Source organism: Rhinolophus sinicus, linkage group LG03 (genome assembly GCF_036562045.2).
Source record: "Rhinolophus sinicus isolate RSC01 linkage group LG03, ASM3656204v1, whole genome shotgun sequence".
NCBI classification, from domain to species: Eukaryota; Metazoa; Chordata; class Mammalia; order Chiroptera; family Rhinolophidae; genus Rhinolophus; species Rhinolophus sinicus.
In genome coordinates this window covers 565,422-587,017 of record NC_133753.1, presented here as the reverse complement: position 1 = coordinate 587,017, position 21,596 = coordinate 565,422, and the positions used below count along the sequence as shown (strand labels likewise).

General features: G+C 59.1%; 4 gene segments (V, D, J or C); all 4 read right to left on the bottom strand.

Moving 5' to 3' along the window:
* Positions 1-14,580, bottom strand: part of LOC109455567 (immunoglobulin heavy constant alpha 2) — an 85,718-nt gene extending 71,138 nt beyond the window's left edge. Inside the window, exon 1 of the C gene segment in view lies at positions 14,526-14,580.
* Positions 1-14,753, bottom strand: part of LOC109455540 (immunoglobulin heavy constant gamma 1) — a 58,807-nt gene extending 44,054 nt beyond the window's left edge. The window contains exon 1 of the C gene segment in view: positions 14,700-14,753.
* Positions 1-21,596, bottom strand: part of LOC109455542 (immunoglobulin heavy constant epsilon) — a 144,166-nt gene that overhangs the window by 61,128 nt on the left and 61,442 nt on the right.
* On the bottom strand, positions 5,103-13,669 carry LOC109455539 (immunoglobulin heavy constant mu). The segment is given in 7 exon segments: positions 5,103-5,358; positions 5,471-5,586; positions 7,330-7,662; positions 7,786-8,103; positions 8,334-8,672; positions 8,748-9,065; positions 13,286-13,669. Coding segments are annotated over 7 exon segments (1,476 nt in total).

Genomic DNA, 21,596 nt, shown 5'->3' with positions numbered 1-21,596 from the left:
GATGGGGTCCTCTGATAGGGGCCCCAGGGATCACTGAGGTGGAGCTTCCTGAGATGCTGAGATCAGAGGGGCAGGGGGCAGCCGAGGTCAGAGAGTGTTGTGAACCCAGGAGGGAAGGGCTGCAAGGTGGCTGGGAAGAGGTGGGAGTGGCTGGAAGGGCAGCAGGAGGGGGGCCTTCCCCCTGCACCCTGAGACAGGGGCACTAAGGAACCGATCTCACCATGGGGAGCTCATCCACAAGTGGAAGATGACAACATGGGGAATTCTCAGGCTGGAGGTGCCTGAGGACACAGGATGGTGGGGACAGGGGAAGGGACCCAGTCCTAGGGGCCGGGGGAGTGTGGCAGGACGGGGCTGCTCCCACCACAGGGCCTGAGGCTGTCAGCACTGTGGCTGGTGCTGCCCAGACCCCTGGAGGGGAGCACGTCAGCCCTCCAGCAGCCCTGACAGCCCTCTGTCCAGTCCCTGGGACCCCAGTCCCCCTGCTCTATACATCTGTTCTCTCCCGTCCCGGGAGCCCCTGAGGCGAGGAGGGGACACCCCCGTTCAGGGCGTGTCCTGAGTGATGGGCGGGGCAGTGCCCTCAGCTGCCCTTCAGGGGAGTCACAGCGTGACTGGACTTTCGTGTGGTTCCCTGACAAGCAGGATGGGACCCTCTTCTCCCTGACACCTGCTCCCAGAGGCTCTGTTGCTTGGGGACCAGCTCATGAGTGGCTTTGGCCTCACAGGAGGCACAGGAGGCATTCAGTACTGTCCTGGGTGGTGTGAGGTGGACGATTCCATCTGCCAACGTCCAGACAGCTGACACCTTGCAGTGCTCCGGGCCTGGCCCCTGTAGGGCTGTCACTCACAACGCTGGCCCTGGGGCTTCAGGTCCCAGCGCAGCACCTCCCTAACAGGTTGGCTCTCAGCTTCCTTGTCCTCTGTCTGGGGTCCTGGGAGGCCAAGGCAGCCCAGCCAGCACAGGGGCCATGCCTGGGTCCCTGAGGGCACTGCTCCATCTTAGTCACTGGGGCACCTTTTCTCCTGGCCCCTGCCTCTGTCCATGTCCCCCAGCCACCATACTGCCTGTCACTGCTCGGACAAGGCCACATGTCCCTGTGATTCAGCTGGCATGCAGGATGGCTGGCTGGGTGGTGGCGCTGTCCCCTCTCTGCTGGTCCCCTGGGGGCAGAGCCCACACTCTGCTCTCCTGAGCACCTGGCCAGCCTGTCCCCGTCTCTTCCTGGGCTTCCTCAGCAGGACAGTGTCCCTGCATGTCCTGGCCCAGCTTCAAAGCCCCCACTTGCACAGAGCTGCCCTACCCCCTCCCTGTCACCCCTGAACTCAGCCCTGCAGCCCTGCCCCCCGGCACTGTTGGAAAGATGCCAGGATGGGGTGTTATAGGTTGAGTTGTGTCCCCCAAAACCCATCTGCTGAGTCCGAACCCCCACGACCTCAGAACACGACCTCGTTTGGAGATGGGGTGACAGCAGATATAATTAGTAAGCGAACGAGGGCTTCCTGGAGGGAGGTACACTCCAGATCCCACAGGACTGTGTCCTCACAGAAGGGGCTTCGGACACAGACACACGCGGGGAGAGACACGTGAGGAGGAAGGTGTGGATGGCCATGATGGACCACAGCCACCAGGAGCGGGGGTGGGAGGCTCCGGCCGGTCCCTCACAGCCTCACGGCACTGACGCTGCGACCCCTTGACCTTGGACTCCCAGCCTGCAGACTGAGGCCGTAGGTTTTTGCTGTTACAGCTGCCCATAGGGAATGAATGCAGGTTGGGGGACCAGAAGCGAGGTATGATGTGACAAGTACCCAGAAGTGTGGGCGTGGCTTTAGAACAGGGTGACCACAGAGGCTGGAAGAGTTTTGAGGTGCATGTTAGAAAAGGCAAGTTGTCTCAAAGTGTCAGTAGGAACGTGGACGTCAAAGGGAATCCCGGTGAGGGCTCAGGATGGAGAGGAGCCACTCACCTGAGAAAACATGGAGTGCGAGTGTCCAGGTGCCTGTGGTGGGGCCTCAGGCGGGGACGGCAGCTTGGCGCTGGGGTGGGAGGATGGGAGGCCCTGTTACAAAGTGCTGACCGTGGACGTGGCGGAACTTTGTCCTCCTGTTTTGTGCAGAGCAGCACTGGGGGCAAGGTGTGGAGGTGCGGCCTGGCCTCCCCTTGCTGCTGGTCGGCGAGGGTGGGAGGACAGTGCTAAGTTGGAGGTGGAATTACGAGGCCAGCCAGGAGGGACGAGGACGTGAAGAGCCTGTCCGGATAGTGCATTCTGGAAACAGGGCCGAGGGTGTGGCTGCAGCTTCTTCTGCTGAGGGCTCGTGCCTGTGCCTGACGGATGCAATCAGCGGGCAGCCCGTGCTTCCCCAGGGAAGAGAGGAGGCTGACCCTGTCACCTGATGGCCTGGACCCCATGAACCGTGTGGGAGGCCAACAAGCTTCCTGAGGATCGCACACGAGCAGAAGCCTGCCTGCCTGGACTGAAGACAAACAGGATAAAGTGGACAGAGACTGACTTTAGGACAGGGCCCGGCATCTGCGGCCAGAGGGGCAGGCGGTGCCACCACGGCAGAGACTCCGGCCTTGGGCTCGGAAAACGGGGCTGTTCCTCCTGGCCTCAAGGACGAGCTGAAGGGGACTCTTCTGGAGCCTCAAAATCTAATGGGCTTTGAACTTGCTTGGGGCCCATATGCTCCTCTACGTCGCCGCCCCCTGCCCACCCCACCCCACCACCTTCCCACTGCCGCCCCACGGCCGTATTTTGGAGGCAGTCCCTGTGTCTGGTTTCACAGGACAGAGGATTCAGTCCTGGTATCGGTCACACCCATGTCTCACCTGTGCCTGATTTGGGTGCGCGTTAGATGCGCTTGTGGGTGTGCACTTGATGCTGGCATAGGTGAGCCCCTGTGGGGATGTGGGGATGGCGCATTTTACATGTGAGAAGGACATGAATTTGGGGGGGGCCAGAGGGTGGACTGTTATGGCTTGAGTTGTGTCCCCCCAATTTGCATATCGAAGGCCTATCCCCCTAGTAGCACAGGTGACCTTGCTTGCGTTAGGGTCACTGAGATGTGATTAGTAAGTTAAGGTGAGGTCACAGTGGGTCGGGCAGGGCTCCTAACCCAATATGACTGTGAACTTATGAAAAGGGGGATTTGGGGACAGACACACACACATGTAGGGTGAGGCCACGTGAAGATGGAGGCAGACAGCAACTAAGGAACTCCAGAGCCACCAGATAGATGCGGGGAGGGGAGCGTGAACACAGCCTCCCGCAGCCTCAGAGGAACCAGCCTGTCCACACCTTGGTGCGATCACATATTTCTGTTGTTTAAGTCACCCAGTCTGTGCTCCTAGGTTATGACAGCCCTCGCACTACCAGTTGTCACAAGCCGCCAGCCCCATGCCGGCATAAGAGTCCCCAGCCATGCTGGATGTGCCTTGCACTATGTGGGGCCCCTCACTGAGTACCCGTCGCCCTCCAGCCTGCAACATTGGGCCCAGGATGGGATCTGCTTCCCTGGAATGAAGTTGGTGCCTGGAAGCAGCCCACTCGGAGCCCATGGGGGGCACCTCCCCTTGGGACCCATGTCCTTTTCCATTCTGTCTTGGACAATTACCACTTCAAGGCCAGGCCAATGCTCAGGCCCGGACACCCCATGACAGCTGGCCCTGTGAGCTCTAGGCAGCTCCCCCTGGGAGCCTGCTCACAGGACCAGCCTTCAACAGGTTTTATGCCAGACACCTGCCCTCGGGCACGTCCTCAGGACACTGGGCTCTGCTGGGTGCTCTCTGCCTCTGCCCAGACCCTTGCTGGCACAGCTAGGCTGGACTTCTCTGTGGCACAAGGGCCAACCCCGTCTGTCTGCCCCTGGCTGAGTGAGTCCCTGACACACCCCCCCAGGTCCCTTTTGCATGGCTCCCACCTGCTGGCACCGAGCTCCCCACCATTGTGCCTCGGCCCAGCCGCCTGCTCTTTTCGTGACACAAATGGATGTGGCCCCTGTGGTCCTGCCTCGCCATCTGTCAAGCACTCTTCTGAGTGGCTCCCACTTGCACATGCACGTGTAACTGTGCTGGGCGCCATCACAGCAGGCACACACCACCCAGCACTCTCCCTGGACCTCAGTGAGACACCACACACACGCTGCCACGGTTAGGACAAGAGTGCAAAGTGGCCACGCTTGTCAGGATGGCAATGGAGAGTGACAATGCATGTGACGGTGACCTGGGCACAGCGACAACACGTGTGATGGTGACCTGGGCACAGCGACAACCCGTGTGACGGTGACCTGGGCACAGCGACAACACGTGTGATGGTGACCTGGGCACAGCGACAACACGTGTGATGGTGACCTGGGCACAGCGACAACCCGTGTGATGGTGACCTGGGCACAGCGACAACACGTGTGATGGTGACCTGGGCACAGCGACAACACGTGTGACGGTGACCTGGGCACAGCGACAACCCGTGTGACGGTGACCTGGGCACAGCGACAACCCGTGTGACGGTGACCTGGGCACAGCGACAACACGTGTGACGGTGACCTGGGCACAGCGACAACACGTGTGACGGTGACCTGGGCACAGCGACAACACGTGTGACGGTGACCTGGGCACAGCGACAACCCGTGTGACGGTGACCTGGGCACAGCGACAACACGTGTGACGGTGACCTGGGCACAGCGACAACCCGTGTGACGGTGACCTGGGCACAGCGACAACACGTGTGATGGTGACCTGGGCACAGCGACAACACGTGTGATGGTGACCTGGGCACAGCGACAACACGTGTGACGGTGACCTGGGCACAGCGACAACACGTGTGATGGTGACCTGGGCACAGGCCCTGCTGACAGCACGCAGGGGCCCAGCCTGGTTTCTGACTCAGGTCTTGTTGGGAGAGCAGACCTGGAAACCCTCCTGCTCGGCCGTCTCCCTTCATGAGGCTGGACCAGCCCAGACCTGGGCCCCTCCCGCACATCCCCAGGCCTGTGCAGACCGGACCTCCCTTTCCCATGTGCCCTTCTGAGTCAGGCTCACCTGTCAAGATGCCTGCACAACACATAAGGAAAGTGGTTTAGGGAAAAAAACCTTGAAGAAGCAGTTTCGCAAGATAAAATATACATGTTTATTTCAGGGTGACAAGCGCGGACGTTGCAAGGCGCTGTGGGGCAGAGTCCATGGCTGCAGGCCGTGTGCACAGAAGCCTGCTTCTTAGAGCGGAAGCTGCAGGGCAGCACGGGGAGGTTTGAGGACAGGTGGACCCGCCATGCATGCCGGGGCCCCGGGCTCAAGGCGGCAGGCGCCCCTCTTGGTTCCATCTCCTTGGTCTCCATGTTCGTCTCGGTGGGTCACTTCACCTGCAGGCAACAGAGAGAGCATGAGCCACTCTTCCTGGCTGGGAACGGAGGTGGGGGTGGAGGCACCAGGCCTGTGCCACGCGCTCTGCCCTCCCACCGCCCGCCAGTCTACCTTGAACAGGGTGACTGTCGTGCTGTAGAAGAGACTGAGGAGGAAGAGCACGATGAAGGTGGAGGCCATGGTATTCAGGTTTTCGAAGCCCTCCTCCTCGGCGCTCACCTCCCCCTCTGCAGAGGACACAGCACAGGGCTCAGTTCCCACACACCGCAGAGCCCCCAGGCCACCCATGTTCCTAGCCCACGGCCCTGGCTGTGCTGCCCACCAGGAGGGCTGGGCGGGGAGGGGCAGCAGAGCAGACGGCAGGAGGAGGGGCAGCAGAGTGCGGAGACTGTGATGTGGGGGTGGGAGTGCTTGGGCTCGGTCTGGGTCTCAGCCAGGCACCAGCTGTGCCCCCGACAGCCGGGCAGAGGCAAGCAGGGCCAAGGCTGAGCAGGCGGACCCTGTACCTGTCCTAGCAGCCCTGGGGTGCAGAGAGCATGACAGCAGCGCAGAGATAGGGGTGGTTGAGGCCTGGCCTGGGGCGGGAGGTGGGGACCCCAGAGGAGTGGTCCGAGTCCTGGACTCTTCTAGAGGACGTTCAGCCAGGGCCACTTGGGGCTCACAGGCTGGGATTGGGCCTCTTGTCACCTGTGGCTAGAGCTGGCAGATGTCTGGGGCCCCCACCTTGCTTCCTCAGTGGGACTCTCACTCTCTCCTTCTGGGAATGGTGGGAACGTGTGAGGGGCCGTGTGGGGCCCTGGCTGGCTCGTCTGCCCCACTGGGACTCATGGCTCAGGCACTGAGGGGTCAGACCCACACCTGAGGCCCCAGGGAGAGTGATGTGGGATGGACAGGCTGACCCATTCACTGGGGTCTGCAGCCCCTGCACAGAGGGGCCCTTGAGTGTGTCTGGAACTCAGGCCCCCCAAGGGCCAGGAGTGTGGGGTATCTAGGAAGAGCCAAAGGAGCCCCCACTCGGGCCAGGCCCTCGCTACTGCAGGCCGTCCCCTTTCCCGCCTTCTCCAGGGCTGGCTGTGTGCAGGGGCAACTCCCTGCCTCCAGGCTGGGCTCCAGCTCTTTCTGCTCACAGGTGGGTTCTGGGGCCTGCTGCTTCCATCAGGACCTGAACAAAGGCCGGGTTTGGCCCTCGGAGCCCTTTGCCCTGGGCTAGGCTGGTGGCCTGGTCAGAGTGCAGGCTGGGCCCATGGCTGCACCCCAAGCTGACAGAACAAGCAGTGCCTGGGCAATAAGCAGGTGCGAAGCCCCAAGATTTGCTGAGTGACAGGGTGTGCAAGGGCTGGCGTCCCAGTGCGTGTGTGTGCCCATGGGTGTGCCTGCATGTGTCCATGTCCATGCGTGTGCATGTGTCCGTGTGCATGTTTGTACATGTGCACATTTGTGAGCTTGCATCTGTGTTTCCATGTGCACGTGTTTGGGTGTGCACGTGTGTGCATGTGAACATGTGTCTGTGTGCCCATGTCCATCGCATGTGTGCCTGTGTCTGTGTCCACGTGTGTACATGTTTGTGCATGTGTGCAGCACAGCCGTGTGCCTGTGTGGCCGTGGCAGCAGCTGGAGGAGGCGGTGAGCATGGGTGCTGTGTGCCGTGAGGACTCTGCAAGGGCCAGGGGCTGCCCACAGTGGGGGAGGTGGGGGTGGTCTGCGGGGGGGCGGGCAGCACAGCCGTGGCCCCAGCAGGCAAGAGCATTGCTCAGTCAGGACCAGCATCTTTTGAATGGATCTTTTTATTTCTAATTTTTATAGAATGCAACATCTCACCCCATGGACACGGTCAGTTTGCACGTGAGCACGCACAGTGACAGGTCAGCCAGAGGCTCTGGGCAGCACCCTGGAGGGGTGGCCCGGCAGTCAGGGGCAGGTGCTGGCTGTGTCAGACAGGACCAGGGACACGTTGTACAGGGTGGGTTTACCGGTGGACTTGTCCACGGTCCTCTCGGTCACTGTGTGGGGCAGGGCCTCGTGGCCCACGACGCAGGTGTAGGGCTCCCCAGCGCTCCAGTTCTCCTCACTCACGGTCAGGATGCTGTGGACGAAGTAGGAGTCCGGGGTCTGGGGCTCGGGCATCGGGGCACTGGTCACGTACGTGTCAGAGGACAAAGGCTGCCCCCTCTGCATCCATTGCACAAACACATCAGGGGGTGAGAAGCCCTTCACCAGGCAGGTGATGGAGGCCGACTCCCGCAGGCTCAGCTGCTCCCGGGTTGGTGGCATCACGTACACGGAGGGCATGTGCTTGATGACATCTGTGGGAGGAGAGACAGCGGTGAGCTCGGGTCAGGGGCACAGGCCCTGCTGGGCCTGCCCTGGGCATCCCCAGACCCCAAGGCTGGGCAGGGCCCAGGCAGAGGGTGGCAGGGCAGGCCTACTTTTGGGCTTGGAGATGCTATCCTTCAGTGGTGAGGGCAGGTCCGTGTGGGTCACTGTGCATGTGAACTTGTCGCCCGAGTCCCAGTCCTCCACGCACACGGTGGCGTCTCCGGTGGCACTGAAGGTGGCGTTGGGGTGGCTCTCGGTAATGCTGACGTGGGTTTTCAGAACCTCACCATTCTGGCGGGTCCAGGAGATGGTCAGGCTGTCGTAGGTGGCCAGGTTTGTGACCAGGCAGGACAGCTTGGCCATCTTGGTCAGGAAGATGCCGGAGAAGGACGGGGGGATGGTGAAGACAGTGATGCCACTGGAGGTACCTGGAGGCAGGAGAGTGGGTTGAGTGACCCAGGGGACCTGAAACCAGGCGACACTGTCCACTTAGCTGAGCCCGGGGTCTTGCTGGAGGGGGTTCCAGGCCTGCTCCTGACAGGTGGCCCCCAGCTGCCCTCGGCCTCTCCGGGAAGCTAAGGCTTGGGGAGCAGCTGAGCCTGAGTAGACGCCTCTGTGCTGGGGGTCCCCGCCCGGGGCCTGGGGCAGGAGCACTCACTGGAGCTGCACGTGGAGGACACGTTCTTCTGGAAGCTCAGCCCGTTGTGCTCCACGAGGCACGTGAACATGTTCTGGTTGACCCAGTTGCTTTCGGTGATGGTCAGACTGCTGGTGACCTTGAACGTCAGGGGTCCGGGCCCTTTGGCCTCGGCCTCCACCTTGTCTGTGGTGACGCCGGACTCTACCCGCTTTCCGTCCTGGAGCCAGGACACGGAGATCTGCCTGGGGCTGAAGCCGGTGGCCTGGCAGATGAGCTTGGACGTGCGCGGGCTGTTGCTGGAGAACGAGTCGCGGGACGGGATGAAGACGCTCACGGTGGGGGACACATCTTCTGTCACTGCAGTGAGAGGACACCCATCAGCCGGGCCTGTCCCGTCCCCCCCGCCGGGCTGAGGGCTGGGCCCCACCTCACCTGGGATGGGCACTTTCACGTTCCTGTTGCCATTCTCGTGCTTGACATTGCACATCACGTACTCATCCGTGCCCTCGAGGACCTCGGCGGACGGCAGGAACACCTGAGAGGTGGCCATGTACTTGCCCTCTCTCAGGACCGATGGGAAACTCTTGATGACCTGGGTGGAGATCTCGGTGCTGTTCTTGTAGCCCCAGGAGAATTTGACGTTGTCGGGCAGGAAATTGTGGGCCAGGCAGCCCATGGCCACGAAGCTCGCCTCGGACGGGGAGCTCTCACAGGACACGAGGGGGAAGAGGTCTGGGGCCGACGCGCTCGCTGAGGACCGAGAGGGGACAAAGAGAAGGGGTGAGGAGCTGTCTTCCCATGCTCTGTCCGCCAGGGGTGAGGCCAGCTCTGCGGGCTCTCTTGACCCTCCATCGGCCTGCGACTGCCCCTCCAGGTCCTGGCCAGATGGGTCAACAGCGTGGCAAGTTGCTGTGCTGAGGCCAGGGTCCTGGTAGAAGGCGGCAGGGGGTGTCGGGGGTGCTGCTGCAGGAGCCCCGCTCTCAACAGGGAGACAGGGGGTGCTTCCTGTTGGAGCTGGCAGGTCTGGCCCTCCCTCCCCAGCACGGCTATCTCTGCATCCAGGGGCACTGGTACCCAGCTCCCAGCTCAGGAGGGCCCAGGCCCAGGCCCGGGCCAGCTCTGCCTTCTCTGTAACGCTCAGCCCCACCACAGTGACAGCTCCAGGCAGCTAGCTGCCAGAGAGGACAGGAGCCCCTGCCAACCCAGCCCTCACTGCCCCTGGTTCAGCCACACTGGAGCCAGCACTGTGTTTCTGGGTCCGAGGGAGGGTGTGTGTGTGATGGGAGGGGTAGATACAGACTCAGCTCACTGAGCACAGCCAGGTCACTGAGGTCAGCTCTTTGTTGACCAGCACAGTCCTGCATGGCCAGCTTAGCTCAACGAGACCCAGCTCAGCTCAGCTCAGCCCAGCCCAGCTCAGCTCAGCTCAGCTCAGCTCAGCTCAGCTCAGCTCACCCAGCTCAGCCCAGCTCAGCTCAGCTCAGCTCAGCTCACCGAGCCCAGCTCAGCTCACCCAGCTCCGCTCAGCCAGCCCAGCTCCGCTCAGCTCACCCAGCTCAGCTCAGCTCACCCAGCCCAGCTCAGCTCAGCTCACCCAGCTCAGCTCAGCTCAGCCCAGCCCAGCTCAGCTCAGCTCAGCTCAGCTCAGCTCAGCTCAGCTCAGCTCAGCTCAGCCCAGCCCAGCCCAGCTCAGCTCAGCTCAGCTCAGCCCAGCCCAGCTCAGCTCAGCTCAGCTCAGCTCAGCCCAGCTCAGCCCAGCCCAGCCCAGCTCAGCCCAGCCCAGCCCAGCCCAGCCCAGCCCAGCCCAGCCCAGCCCAGCCCAGCTCAGCTCAGCTCAGCCCAGCTCAGCTCAGCTCAGCTCAGCTCACCCAGCCCAGCTCAGCCCAGCTCAGCCCAGCCCAGCCCAGCTCAGCCCAGCTCAGCTCAGCCCAGCCCAGCTCAGCTCAGCTCAGCTCAGCTCAGCTCACCCAGCCCAGCTCAGCCCAGCTCAGCCCAGCCCAGCCCAGCCCAGCTCAGCTCAGCTCACCCAGCCCAGCCCAGCCCAGCCCAGCCCAGCCCAGCCCAGCTCAGCTCACCCAGCTCAGCTCAGCTCTGCTCAGCTCAGCTCAGCTCACCCAGCTCAGCCAGCTCAGCTCACCCAGCTCAGCTCACCCAGCTCAGCTCAGCTCCGCTCAGCTCAGCTCACCCAGCTCAGCTCACCCAGCTCAGCTCACCCAGCTCAGCTCACCCAGCTCAGCTCACCCAGCTCAGCTCAGCTCCTCTCAGCTCAGCTCACCCAGCTCAGCTCACCCAGCTCAGCTCACCCAGCTCAGCTCACCCAGCTCAGCTCACCCAGCTCAGCTCAGCTCCTCTCAGCTCAGCTCACCCAGCTTAGCCAGCTCCGCTCAGCTCAGCTCACCCAGCTCAGCTCACCCAGCTCAGCTCACCCAGCTCAGCTCACCCAGCTCAGCTCACCCAGCCCAGCTCACCCAGCCCAGCTCAGCTCACCCAGGTCAGCCCATTTCAAACTGGTTTCGTCTAGTTCAGTTTAGTCCTGCTTTGGGCAGCTCAGTACATCCCGGAAAACCCAGTAATTCTGGTCAAGAGGGGTCAGAGCAAGAGACCTGCTCAATTAAGCTGAAGCCATGTTACCCAGGAATGCCTCACAGCTGGGCTTGGCCCAGGCTCAGTCCGTTGCCGGGCCCTCTCCTGCCTTTCCCCCTGGCCACCCCCATCCCCGGCGCCAGCCCCAGCCCCAGCTGCTCTTGGCTCCCAGGCAGCATGAATCACTACCATCCTTCAGCTGGCTGGTCACAACACTTCTGGGCAACTTTAAAATCATTAAAACCTCTTGCAAGAATTGGGGCGTTTGCTTAAGGACAAATGCAAGCTGGCTCAGGAGAGGTCGGGGTCCTCCCGCGGTGCCTCCCTCCCCTTCCCGGGCACACGGCCTCACCCATGTTCCTCCCCAAGTCTACCGTCAGCCTCTGACTCTAACTGCATTCCCTCGAGAGAAAAGTCATCACTAGAAACGGCCAGAAAGTGTATGTGTCTGCAGTTGCCACTTAGAAGTCTGCTCTTTGGCACAAAGCTCTTTAGAAGGCGCGGGCTACGTCCAAAGCATGACAACCACCTGGCGCCAAAGCCACATTTACGAGTAAAACCAAGTGTGGCCGCCTGAGCCCAACGTCGTCGTGAGCTGTCTAACCAGGAGCTGGGCACCCCTGCTCCCAATGCTCCTTTAGAAAAGTGTCATGGGACTGACCCAGACAACAGCCACTCGAGGGACTCACATAAAGCAGCCCCTCTGCCTTCGCTGGGCAATCAGGCACCCGCGAGTCCCCTTCAAATGGAAGCAGAAACGTCCAAAAAGTGCCCGTGCAACGTCTTAGGCAGCAGGGGCCGTATCTCTCACCAGCTCAGCGCCTCACTCGCAAGTCCTGTGGGGTCTTCGTTGTGGAGCAAGTCCTCCAAATCCATTACGCCCAGGGCTAGAGGGCTGGCCCGGCGGCAGAGGCCACGGCTGCACGTCCCCAGCCAGGGGGGTGGCGGGGACCGGGTCCCCTCAGACCCTCAGCGGCCCTGCAGATCAGGTGTCCTCGCAGCCCTCTGAGCTGCGCCTTCCGACTCGAGACCTGGCTGGGTTCCCTCCTAACCCACTGACTAGCATGTTTCACTGAAATAATTTGGACAACAACACAGATTACACCCAAAATTGGTCCTTAAATGAATACTTGAAGGGTGGTCTTAAAAAATACTGAAACCACGGCAACTTTATCAGAACATCAAAGTGTTTCTGGTTATCAGAACATCACCAGGAAAAGAGAATCGGTGCCTTTAAAAACTGTGACCGTTATTGTCAGCACAGCGTGGGGCCCGGGACCACGTGGAGAAGAATGACCACTTCAAGGGTAACTAATTAAAGTTACATAAACACATTGGTAAATGGTCCCTATGACTTTAATTTCTTAAACACCTGACTTTGAAAATGACTATAAATGAGAGCTTGGTAAACTGAAACTGAAGAGTTAAACCCAAATAGTTAAAAAGGAACCTTCTGGTTTCTGTGGGCACCTTGCCCAGGTGTTGTTTTGCTCAGTGGGACACTTTCAGATTAGTGAGCTGGGCAAAAGCCCCCGAAACCACCTCTTCATAACCGTAGACCATAAATTTGCTAATCGTGTTTTCTTGCTCCTAAAATAGACTCCCGCTTCCTGCCACCAGCTGCAGGTGTGCAGCCCCAGCGTCTCCTATGGGTCCCGCAACTAATCTGAAAAATACGCTTAATTTATTTTTGTGAAAAGTCAGCCCTGACTTGGGGCCGACAGTCCCGAGTCACCATTTCTTTGCCAAATTTGCCCCACTGTCAACTCAAGAAAGACACGATTTCTAATTAAATGATAAGATTAAAAAATTGAATATACTTGAAAATCTCTCACATTTTAAAGTCACAATTTCCTTCACTACTTTTCTCAAGAGCCACTTTCAAGATATGCTGTCCTTCCACATCCAGCAAGCCCGCCTCCTACGAGGGACGCACCATTTTCTCTTGGAAGGTGCCTCCGGGCACTGCACCCGCTGTCACCGACACCAGGGCCACACGTTCCTCCAAACCCAGCCAGTACAGAAGTCACTCACAGTGCTGTCCTCAGCTTCCACAAACAGTGCGAGGTGCCCTTCTCACCAACACTGGGGCCCCAACGGCCAACGTCCGCCACAGCCCCACCGGCCCCGGGTGTGGGGTCCTGGCCTCTCACCCCAACATGGCCCTCAAGCCGGCAGCCCCTCTCCCAGGGGCTCAGTGATTGTCTGGGACATGGGGAATTATTCCAATTTCCCAAAGGCGTCAATAAATCAAGAGGGTCTGAGTCCATGAGTCCCAGCCAGCCTGCCTGGGCCCCCCGGGGACACATCCCAAGGACCAGCCGCTGATGCCCAGAAAATCCCACAAAAGGAGCAGAAAATAAAAGCCCAGGAAGGGCCATTCTTACCTGAGGAGACGGTGACCAGGGTCCCCTGGCCCCAGTAGTCCATAGCATAGTAATCACAATGGTCCAACCTCCATCCTCACCCCACAAAAACCGGGGCGCGGCCCGGCATCACCCATCTCCAGGCGGCACATGAAAGCCGACCACCCAAGTCACTGGTGTCGGGGGGGTCCTGGAGCCCTTTGCTGGCCGTCCCCGACTGCCCAGAGACCCCACATGCGGCCTGGCCCCTCAGAAAGCAGACCCCTGGCTGCTTGGGCCCTCTGACCATCACCCCGGACTGGAACTCAGTCACCCCAGACGGCTGAGTCCTGCTGCCCTGGGAATCCAGAGCCACCAAAAGAGCCACAGTCCCCACTCTGCGGCCATCTTTGGGGACGGAAGATCAGTCTCCAGCCCCACTCACGGGGCCCCTCTCCCCAGCTCTCTTTCCTGATCTCCAAAATGCCTCGCCGTCTCTGACACCTGAACCTCCCAAGTACAGTTAGAGTGGAGAGGGGTGAGACTCACCTGAGGAGACGGTGACCAGGGTCCCCTGACCCCAGTATTCAAACCGGTTGTCACATTGTGACAATTATGCTGGGACCCCAGGCAAGAACTGTGCCCGGCTAAGGCCTCAGTCCACCTCAGAACACGCCCGGTGAGGGCAGAGGGGACCAGGGGACCCAGGGGGCCAAGGATGGCCGAGACCCCTGGCTGCAGAGCCCAGGAGGGGAGGGGGTCTGCATCTCCTGTCCTCATCCATGACAGCCACGGTCCCCTCCCGGTCCCTTTCCTGAGCCCCCCAGGCTGGCCCCAGTCCTTCTAGACCTGAGACCCAGACACCCTCATTTCCCACAAAATGCAGCAAAAACTCCCAGAGAAAGAGAGGAGAGAAGGGTTGTGAGGACTCACCTGAGGAGACGGTGACCAGGGTCCCCTGGCCCCAGTAGTCGAAGTAGTCACATTGCCACGGGCCCCGCTAGGCAGTGTACAAAAACCCAGCCCCCCTGGCCACCGCTCGGCCACCACAGCAAACCCTGTCTCCTCAGGTGTCCATGACCCAGACGCGCAGTCCACCCCACCCGCACCGGCCAGAGCAAAGGCCCCGGACCAGAAAGGCTGAGAAAGGCCGGCCACAGAGCAGAGAACCGACCACCTCAGCAGCGGCCCCTGGGGACGCCCAAGGGCCCACGTAGACCCGGGAACCGGGAAATTGCTGTCCCAGCCCCAGGACAGGGAGACAGAAAGGAAGCCGACTTACCTGGGGAGACGGTGACCAGGGTGCCCTGGCCCCAGGGATCAAAAGCATCACACAAGGACACAGTCCCTGGTCCCCCTCAGACATGAACCCACCTGGTGGGCCCGAGCCCACAGCACACAGCTCGTGTCCCTGCCCATGGCCACAGATCTTGGGGGGGAAGCAGGGGACACTCACCTGGGGAGACGGTGACCAGGGTCCCCTGGCCCCAGTGCTCGAAGTACCAGTAGCACCCTTCTGGTTGCTTCTCCCTTACAAAAATGCACCCTGCTCCTGTCCCTCCCCTGAGACCAAACACAGCCCAGGGCTCGGCACACCTGTGTCCCGCTCTCCCCAGGTCAGACACCAGAGCAGAGGGCAGACTCACCTGAGGACACGGTGACCAGGCTGCCCTGGCCCCAGTGCTCCAAGTAGGCATAGGCACGGTGAGCAGACCGCGCTCAGGCCTCAGAACCCTGCAGCCAGGGTCCCCTGGGGCCCCGGAGCCGGAAAGTCTGCCGTCTGCCTGAACACAGCCCAGCCCCCGTCTCCCAGGTGCCTCCTGCCCTCAGTCCCCAGCCTGGCTTTGGACATCCTTCCTGACACCTGACTTGCTTTGGTCTCACAAGGTCATGTCTCCCTGCTCACCCCTCCCGACCCCTGACCAGGCTGCCACCCATGCCACTCCTCCCCCGTCCCTCAGCCTGAAACTGGTCCCCGTCACAGGCTCCTATGGGACCCCCTTGTGGATCTGACTGTGAGCCCTGGAGGATGGTCCCTGGCTGCCCTGGGGTCGCTGGCCAGGTTTTTGTACAGTTGTCAATCACTGTGGTTCCAGTTAGCACTGTGGTTTCTAGCTCAGCCAAAACCCCGGGGGTTGGAGTGGGGTGAGGTGGGTAGGGCTGAGCGCCCCGCTGAGGGCAGGGGGCAGGTCAGCCGCAGAGCACAGGGGGACCCAAACACCCCGTGCCTTTTACTTGTCTTCAGAAATAAGTACATTCAAGGCCGGGCCTGCAGACCCTCTCACATCCCCTGCATTTGAATTGTGTTCTCAGCTGCAGAAAAGGCCTGCGGTGGGGTGGGGGCTGAGGGAGGGGGCTGCTGGGGCCCCATGTCACCGCTGACCTGCAGGGTGGACAACTCCCACTGCTGCGGCCTCGTGGGGGTCCTCAGGGCCTCAGCCCCAGAAAGTGCTAAGCCCACAGGGCAGGCTCCCTCCCGGTCACCCCGGGCTGCTGGTCCTCAGGGAGGGGTCTCAGGAGGGCAGTGGGGAGGGGACCCTCCCCCACATCTGCACAGGCTGCTCTCCCCCCACCCTGAGGGGCCCCAGGAGAGGGGGGGAGGTCTGCTGGCCCCTTGTCAGACCTGGGGGTGGGTGCTGGGACTCACAGGGCCAGCAGGTGTGGGCCCCTGGGGAGGAAGAGCTGCACGGCTCCCAGGGACCAGTTGTCAGCTGGCCGGTGTGCTCACCACAGGCCACTGCTGGGGACACAGGGTGATGGCGCCCTGAAGGCTTCTGGGGGGCGGGGGTGAGTGAACACAACTGAGCAGTCTGTGCGTGCTCACACGTGTGTGACTCCAGGCAGAGGAAAGGCCCAGGTCAGACCCTGAGGCTGGGCCGGGTGCTTGGACAGCACAGGTGGCTTGAGGTGGCTGGGTCTGAAGGTGGCCTGAGGGCCCAGCAAAGAGGCCAAAAGCCCAGAGGGCTTGCTGAAAGCCTCGCTCTAGAAGGTTCCGTCTGGTGCGGTGTGCAGGATGGCCTTGCCCTGGGCAGCAGGCTTGTGTGCTGAGAGAGGGTTGGCCAGCCCAGGGGGCTGGTGAGCAGCATCACAGGGCGGAGGGCAGCTCTCCCAGGGCTGGGGACAGAGCGGGGGTCCCAGGGTCCTGGCCCTGGGTCTTGGAGAGTTGGGGCCGCAGGTGCAGCCAGAGTTGGGGGGAGAGCAGGTGGCCTCTGCTCTCCTGAGCCCCAGATAGGTGACAGGGGAGGGTCTGGCCTGCCCTCTCCTTGTGAGCTGGGGTTCTGTTCTCTGGGCAAGTGTTGGTGTCCAAGCCTGCCCTCCAGGGCTCACAGCGGGTGGTTCACAGCTTATGGTGGGGCTTCCTCAAGCCCCCAGCTCCTCTCTGGAGGCTCTTCCTGCTGTGGACTCTGCTCTGGGGCCTCCTGTCTCCCTTTCTGGGGACAAGGGGTAGGGGCTGCCCCAGGCCCTCTAGGAAGCACCTGCTCTGGTGTCCAGTGTCTCCTGTTCCTGACTGGGGGTGGAGGGAGGTGTCCACATGCCCTGCCAGCCCTGTCCTCCCCTGGGTGCCCCACCCCCAGCGCCTACCCCCAGCCCCCACCCCCAGCCCCAGCCCCAGCCCTGCATCTTCATTCAGGGCAGAGCACCATCCAGGGCTTGTCCGGCCTGGGAGGACGCAGTTCAGTCTTGCAGACCCGTGTGTCCTACTGGCCCCCACATGTGACAGGAGCTGGCCTTGGCCGAGCTCCTAGGGCCTTTCAAGGGAGGTCCCTGCCTCTTCCTGGCAAAACTGTGCTAGCTTGGGTTGGAGCTGCTGTGGTAGGTCCAGAGCCCGCTGACCATGCGACTGGCTCCTGTGCAGCTGCCCCGTTCTTTCCGGGAGTCGACCAACTTCAGCTGCAGTGACCGAAGGCCTGGTCAACAGTGGGGTGACCAAGGCGATGTGTGTCTTTTCAGGAACTGGGAGGTGGCATGGGAACCTGCTCAGCCATGCGGGTGGCGGGCTGGTGCCTCTGTGACTGTCTCAGCCGTTCTCGTTCCCTCAGGACTGGGGAGTGGCTGCTGTAGTGGCAGCAGGACAGAGGGCAGGGGCACGTGCCCTCTCACTGCCCATCTGCTGGGCCATCCCCTGGACGCGGGAACACCCTCCTTTCTCAGAGACCTAGGCAGGATGTGTCACCAGGCACCTCACTTTCACCTTCTCCCTGCCTGGCACAGACCTGAGAGCTGCTGGTGGGTGAGGAGTATGGACGGAAAAGGGGCCACATGTTAAACCTGACAAGCTCAGGAGACTGGAAATAACCACATAGGATGGTGTGAACATAGAGATTCCTAACTAAGGTGGGCCATGGTGGGAAGTCACGTCCTAGGCCTGTAGCTTCCTTGACAAAGGTCACTCTCTACCTTAAGTGAGCCTGTCTGTCATCTTTTTGCATCTAAGATGACAGACCCTTGGAATGTCAGTCATCCCCTTTCTGGATCCCCCGGGGCACAACCCACCACACCACAGCAGGAAACGACAGAATCCCTCATGTTGTTCTAGTCCCGATCACCATCTCTGTGTGCTGTAAAATGCTGTTAACCACCCTGTACCCCCCAGTGTAAAGAAGGGTGAGTCTCCATCTTACTTTTTATCCAACCCCAGGGATCTCCCCGCTTTGCTTTCTCCCGCCCCCCTTGATCTGTAACCAATGGGTTACATGTAACCTTCCTCCGTTGATTCTAATGTATAAAATAAGTTGCAAACGGCCATTTTTCAGAGCAATTTCTCAACCCGTTGAGACTTTGCTTCCCGGCAATTGTCTTCAGTTTGGCTCAAATAAACCCTTACAAGTTTTCTCTTAGGCTGGATGTTATTTTGTCGACGGGCCATGGCGGGTTTCATTGATGGGAACAGTGGGACTCGCCCGTCCCTCCAGTGCAATGACCTGGACATTCAGTCTCAAAGGTCATGACACCCCCTTCACGTCCATCTTTGCTGTAAGATCCATACTCACCAACAGCACCCAGAGTGGGGGCACAGGCCTAGGTGGGGTCCGGGGTCGGAGCTCCCCCTCTGCAGGACAGACACCTGTCACTGTCACTGTGAGGGCACACTTGGCCGCATGCCTTTCTGAGGCAGTTTTCCAGGTTTTGCCTGAGGGTTGTGTTGACTAAAGAATCTGAGGGTCTTTCCTCATTGGCCACACAGGTCCTACCACCGGGAATTTCCAGCTGGGGAGCAGGGAAGGGGGAGCAAAGTGCTCTGGGATTCCTGGGGCTCCAGAAACCCACACTGTTAGAGAAAGTGGATGTTCTGGGGACGAAGTCTGGGGGTAGACAGGACGGCGGTGGGGGTGGGGGTGACAGGCCCCCTCAGCTGATGCAACACGTGCGGAATTCCACTCTGAGCCTGCCCCCAGGGTCTCCTGCTGCTGAGCGGCTCTGACCCCTGTCCCACCCCCCAACCCTGAGTGGTGTGTACGGGTGGGGGAGGGCTTCAGGGTCTTCAGAGAGCAGCTAAGTCCCACCCTCCTACTGCGGTTCCTGGAAAAAGTCAATTAAAAGCTCTGTGCTTCCAGTCCCCTGTCTGTAAAAACAGATCACAGCATCTTTCTAGGTAGAATTAAAGGACACAGTGATGAGAGGGGCAGGTGCAAAAAGCACCTGGTCATTGCCAACAGCTCCCCTCCTCCCCTCCCCCGCCTTCGTCTCCTGCTCCACCCTCCTGCTCCCCTCCCCCACTTCCTTCCCCAGGGTGACGCAGAGCCTGACATTCTATCACGGAGAAAACAGCTGAATTTGCCTGGCATAAATTTATCAGGTTTTTCAACTTTTCTTGTTTCGTGTGTAATACACATGTGCTGTGGAACTGGGTTTTGTTTAGGATTTGAAAGCCTCTCCTTTAATAGGTGTGTTCAGACCACTCATGTTTACTGACAGGACAAATAGGTTTGGTCTCAATATTGTTTTACTATTTTATACTATAGCTCCGATTTTTAAGCTCCCCAAACAAGTTTCCATCTCAAGTTGTCTTTCTCGAAGTCTGCCAGTCTGGTAACTTTCTCATTGTAACTGTCCAAACGCCCTCGGTGCCATTCAAACACCATCAGTTCCCCGCTCTGCACGGCTCTCTCTCCCTTGGTGTAGACGATCCTGGATCCGCCAGCAGTTTCTGGGTGTGATCCGGGATTTTGTCTCACGAAGCCGAAGAATGGACACACGGACCAAGGGGAGGCAAAGAGTTTTAAAAACAGGATCGTTTATTAGAGGCAGGAGAAGAGGCCTTTTCAGTCCTTTCCCTGGCCCAGCGCTGTCTGCTTTTCTGCAGCACACATCGCGAACAGGGGTGGAACCCTGGAGCTCTCATCTCCTGGAAGCATATTTTTGCTGCCACCAGGCTTCTCGCCACTGTTTCTGTGTAATCTGTCACTCCCCCCCATGTGGCCTCTGCCCACTGTCAGCTGCTTTTTGCGCCTTGACTTAGATTTTGGATTCTGTGGTTTGTATCAATTTCCCCAGTTTCACTGAAAATGAAAGTTTCCATTAAAAAAATTCCACATGTTGTCTTTGCACAAATTCTGGGATGATGAGGGAAAATTGCTATGTGGGGAGATGTGCCTGCAGGAGGAGGAATTAGATACAGGCGAACACTAGAAGTTTCTACCACACGGAGGTGTTTCTGTGACTCAACTCACCTTCTCACCTTCGCCAGCCTGCTCTGCCTCTGGAGGTGACCTGTACGGGCTGCTCACCCCAGGGGTGATGGCTGGGTGTGGGAGACCCCAAGGCCAGGGCAGCTCTGTGGGGTCCTTCCAGCTCCAGCACTCCTGGTCCCCCTGGCTCTCGGCCCCATCCTTCCAGGTGTAGCCCAGGGGGGCCCGGTGCCAGGCGTGGAGCATTTGCAGCAGTCTTCGACTTGTTTCTGGGGAACCCAGCCCGGGACACCCTGCTGCTCCCTTGGGCTCAGGTGGAATGGCCCTGGGGATGCCTCGTGGGTCCCCTGAGCTTGGTCCATCCCATTATCGGTAGTCTGTTATAAAACTCTCCCCAACACGTGCTCTGCGTTCATCCTTTCCCGCCAGACTTGGGGTTAATTAAATTGCTTTGTTTCAGCATTTCACTTGTGCTCCCCTGTTGTCATTTCAGCTGTGCTCCAAGGGCTTATAATGTGACTCCAACCCAGTGGTCGCCTGCTGTGCTGGCCACCGGCTTTCATTCCCCCTGTACACATGTGCCCACGGGCGGCTCGAGGCTTCACTCTCAGTGGTCGGAGTCTTTCCATTTTTGTCTGGGTTGGATAAAGTTTATCTTTGTTCAAATGAATCATTTTACTCTCAATAGTCTATGCAGTACATACTGAATGTGTGTATGAGGTCTGACAATTAAGTTCGTGAACTTGTTGCAACAATGTTGCTAACCTTGTTTGATATCAGAGGGATTGTTTGTTATTAATTTGTACCAATTGGACAAATAGTTAACCAAGTTTACTATTTGGAAGTACTGGAAAGGCTGCGAGAAAAAGTTAGACGAACTGAACTTTTCGCCAACAATTCTTGGCTCTTGCATCACGACAATGCACCAGCTCACACGGCACTGTCTGTGAGGGAGTTTTTAGCCAGTAAACAAATAACTGTATTGGAACACCCTCCCTACTCACCTGATCTGGCCCCCAATGACTTCTTTCCTTACCCAAAGATAAAGGAAATATTGAAAACAAGACATTTTGATGACATTCAGGACATCAAGGGTAATACGACGACAGCTCTGAGGGCCATTCCAGAAAAAGAGTCCCAAAATTTCTTTGAAGGGTGGACTAGGCACTTCGAAGGCGACCGTAGTGATATTCAGCAATGAGGTATGTAGCACTTTTTCTAGGATGAGTTCGTGAACTTAATTGTCCGACCTCATATATATAAATACACATACATGTATAATACACACAACTGAAAATAGTTATATTTATAATAATTAATATTAATATGTGTGTGTGTGTGTAAGTTTACTTAACAAGGAAGGATGCAGGGCCCGACCGCCAGGTTTGTGCGTGTGACAGTATATTTGAACGCCCGTCATGCTGGGCATAAAGTTCTTGGATTGTATTTTCTCTCTAACAGTGTTTTGTAGGCATTGGTAAACCTTTTTTTGTTTTGTTTTACGTTTTGAGAAATCAGACTAGATTGGTTCCCATCATATTAAAGAGCTGACCTCACAGCTTGCGTTGAAGTCCAGTGACTAATAAAATGTATCTGCTATCGACTGCTCTGGGTAATTTTTCTTCTGGGAGTTTAAAGAATCTTCTGGAATGTTGTCTTGAGTCACATCTCAGAACGTTGGTTCTGGCTTCCTGGCTTCCTGTCCCTGCGACTGGCCAGTGGTG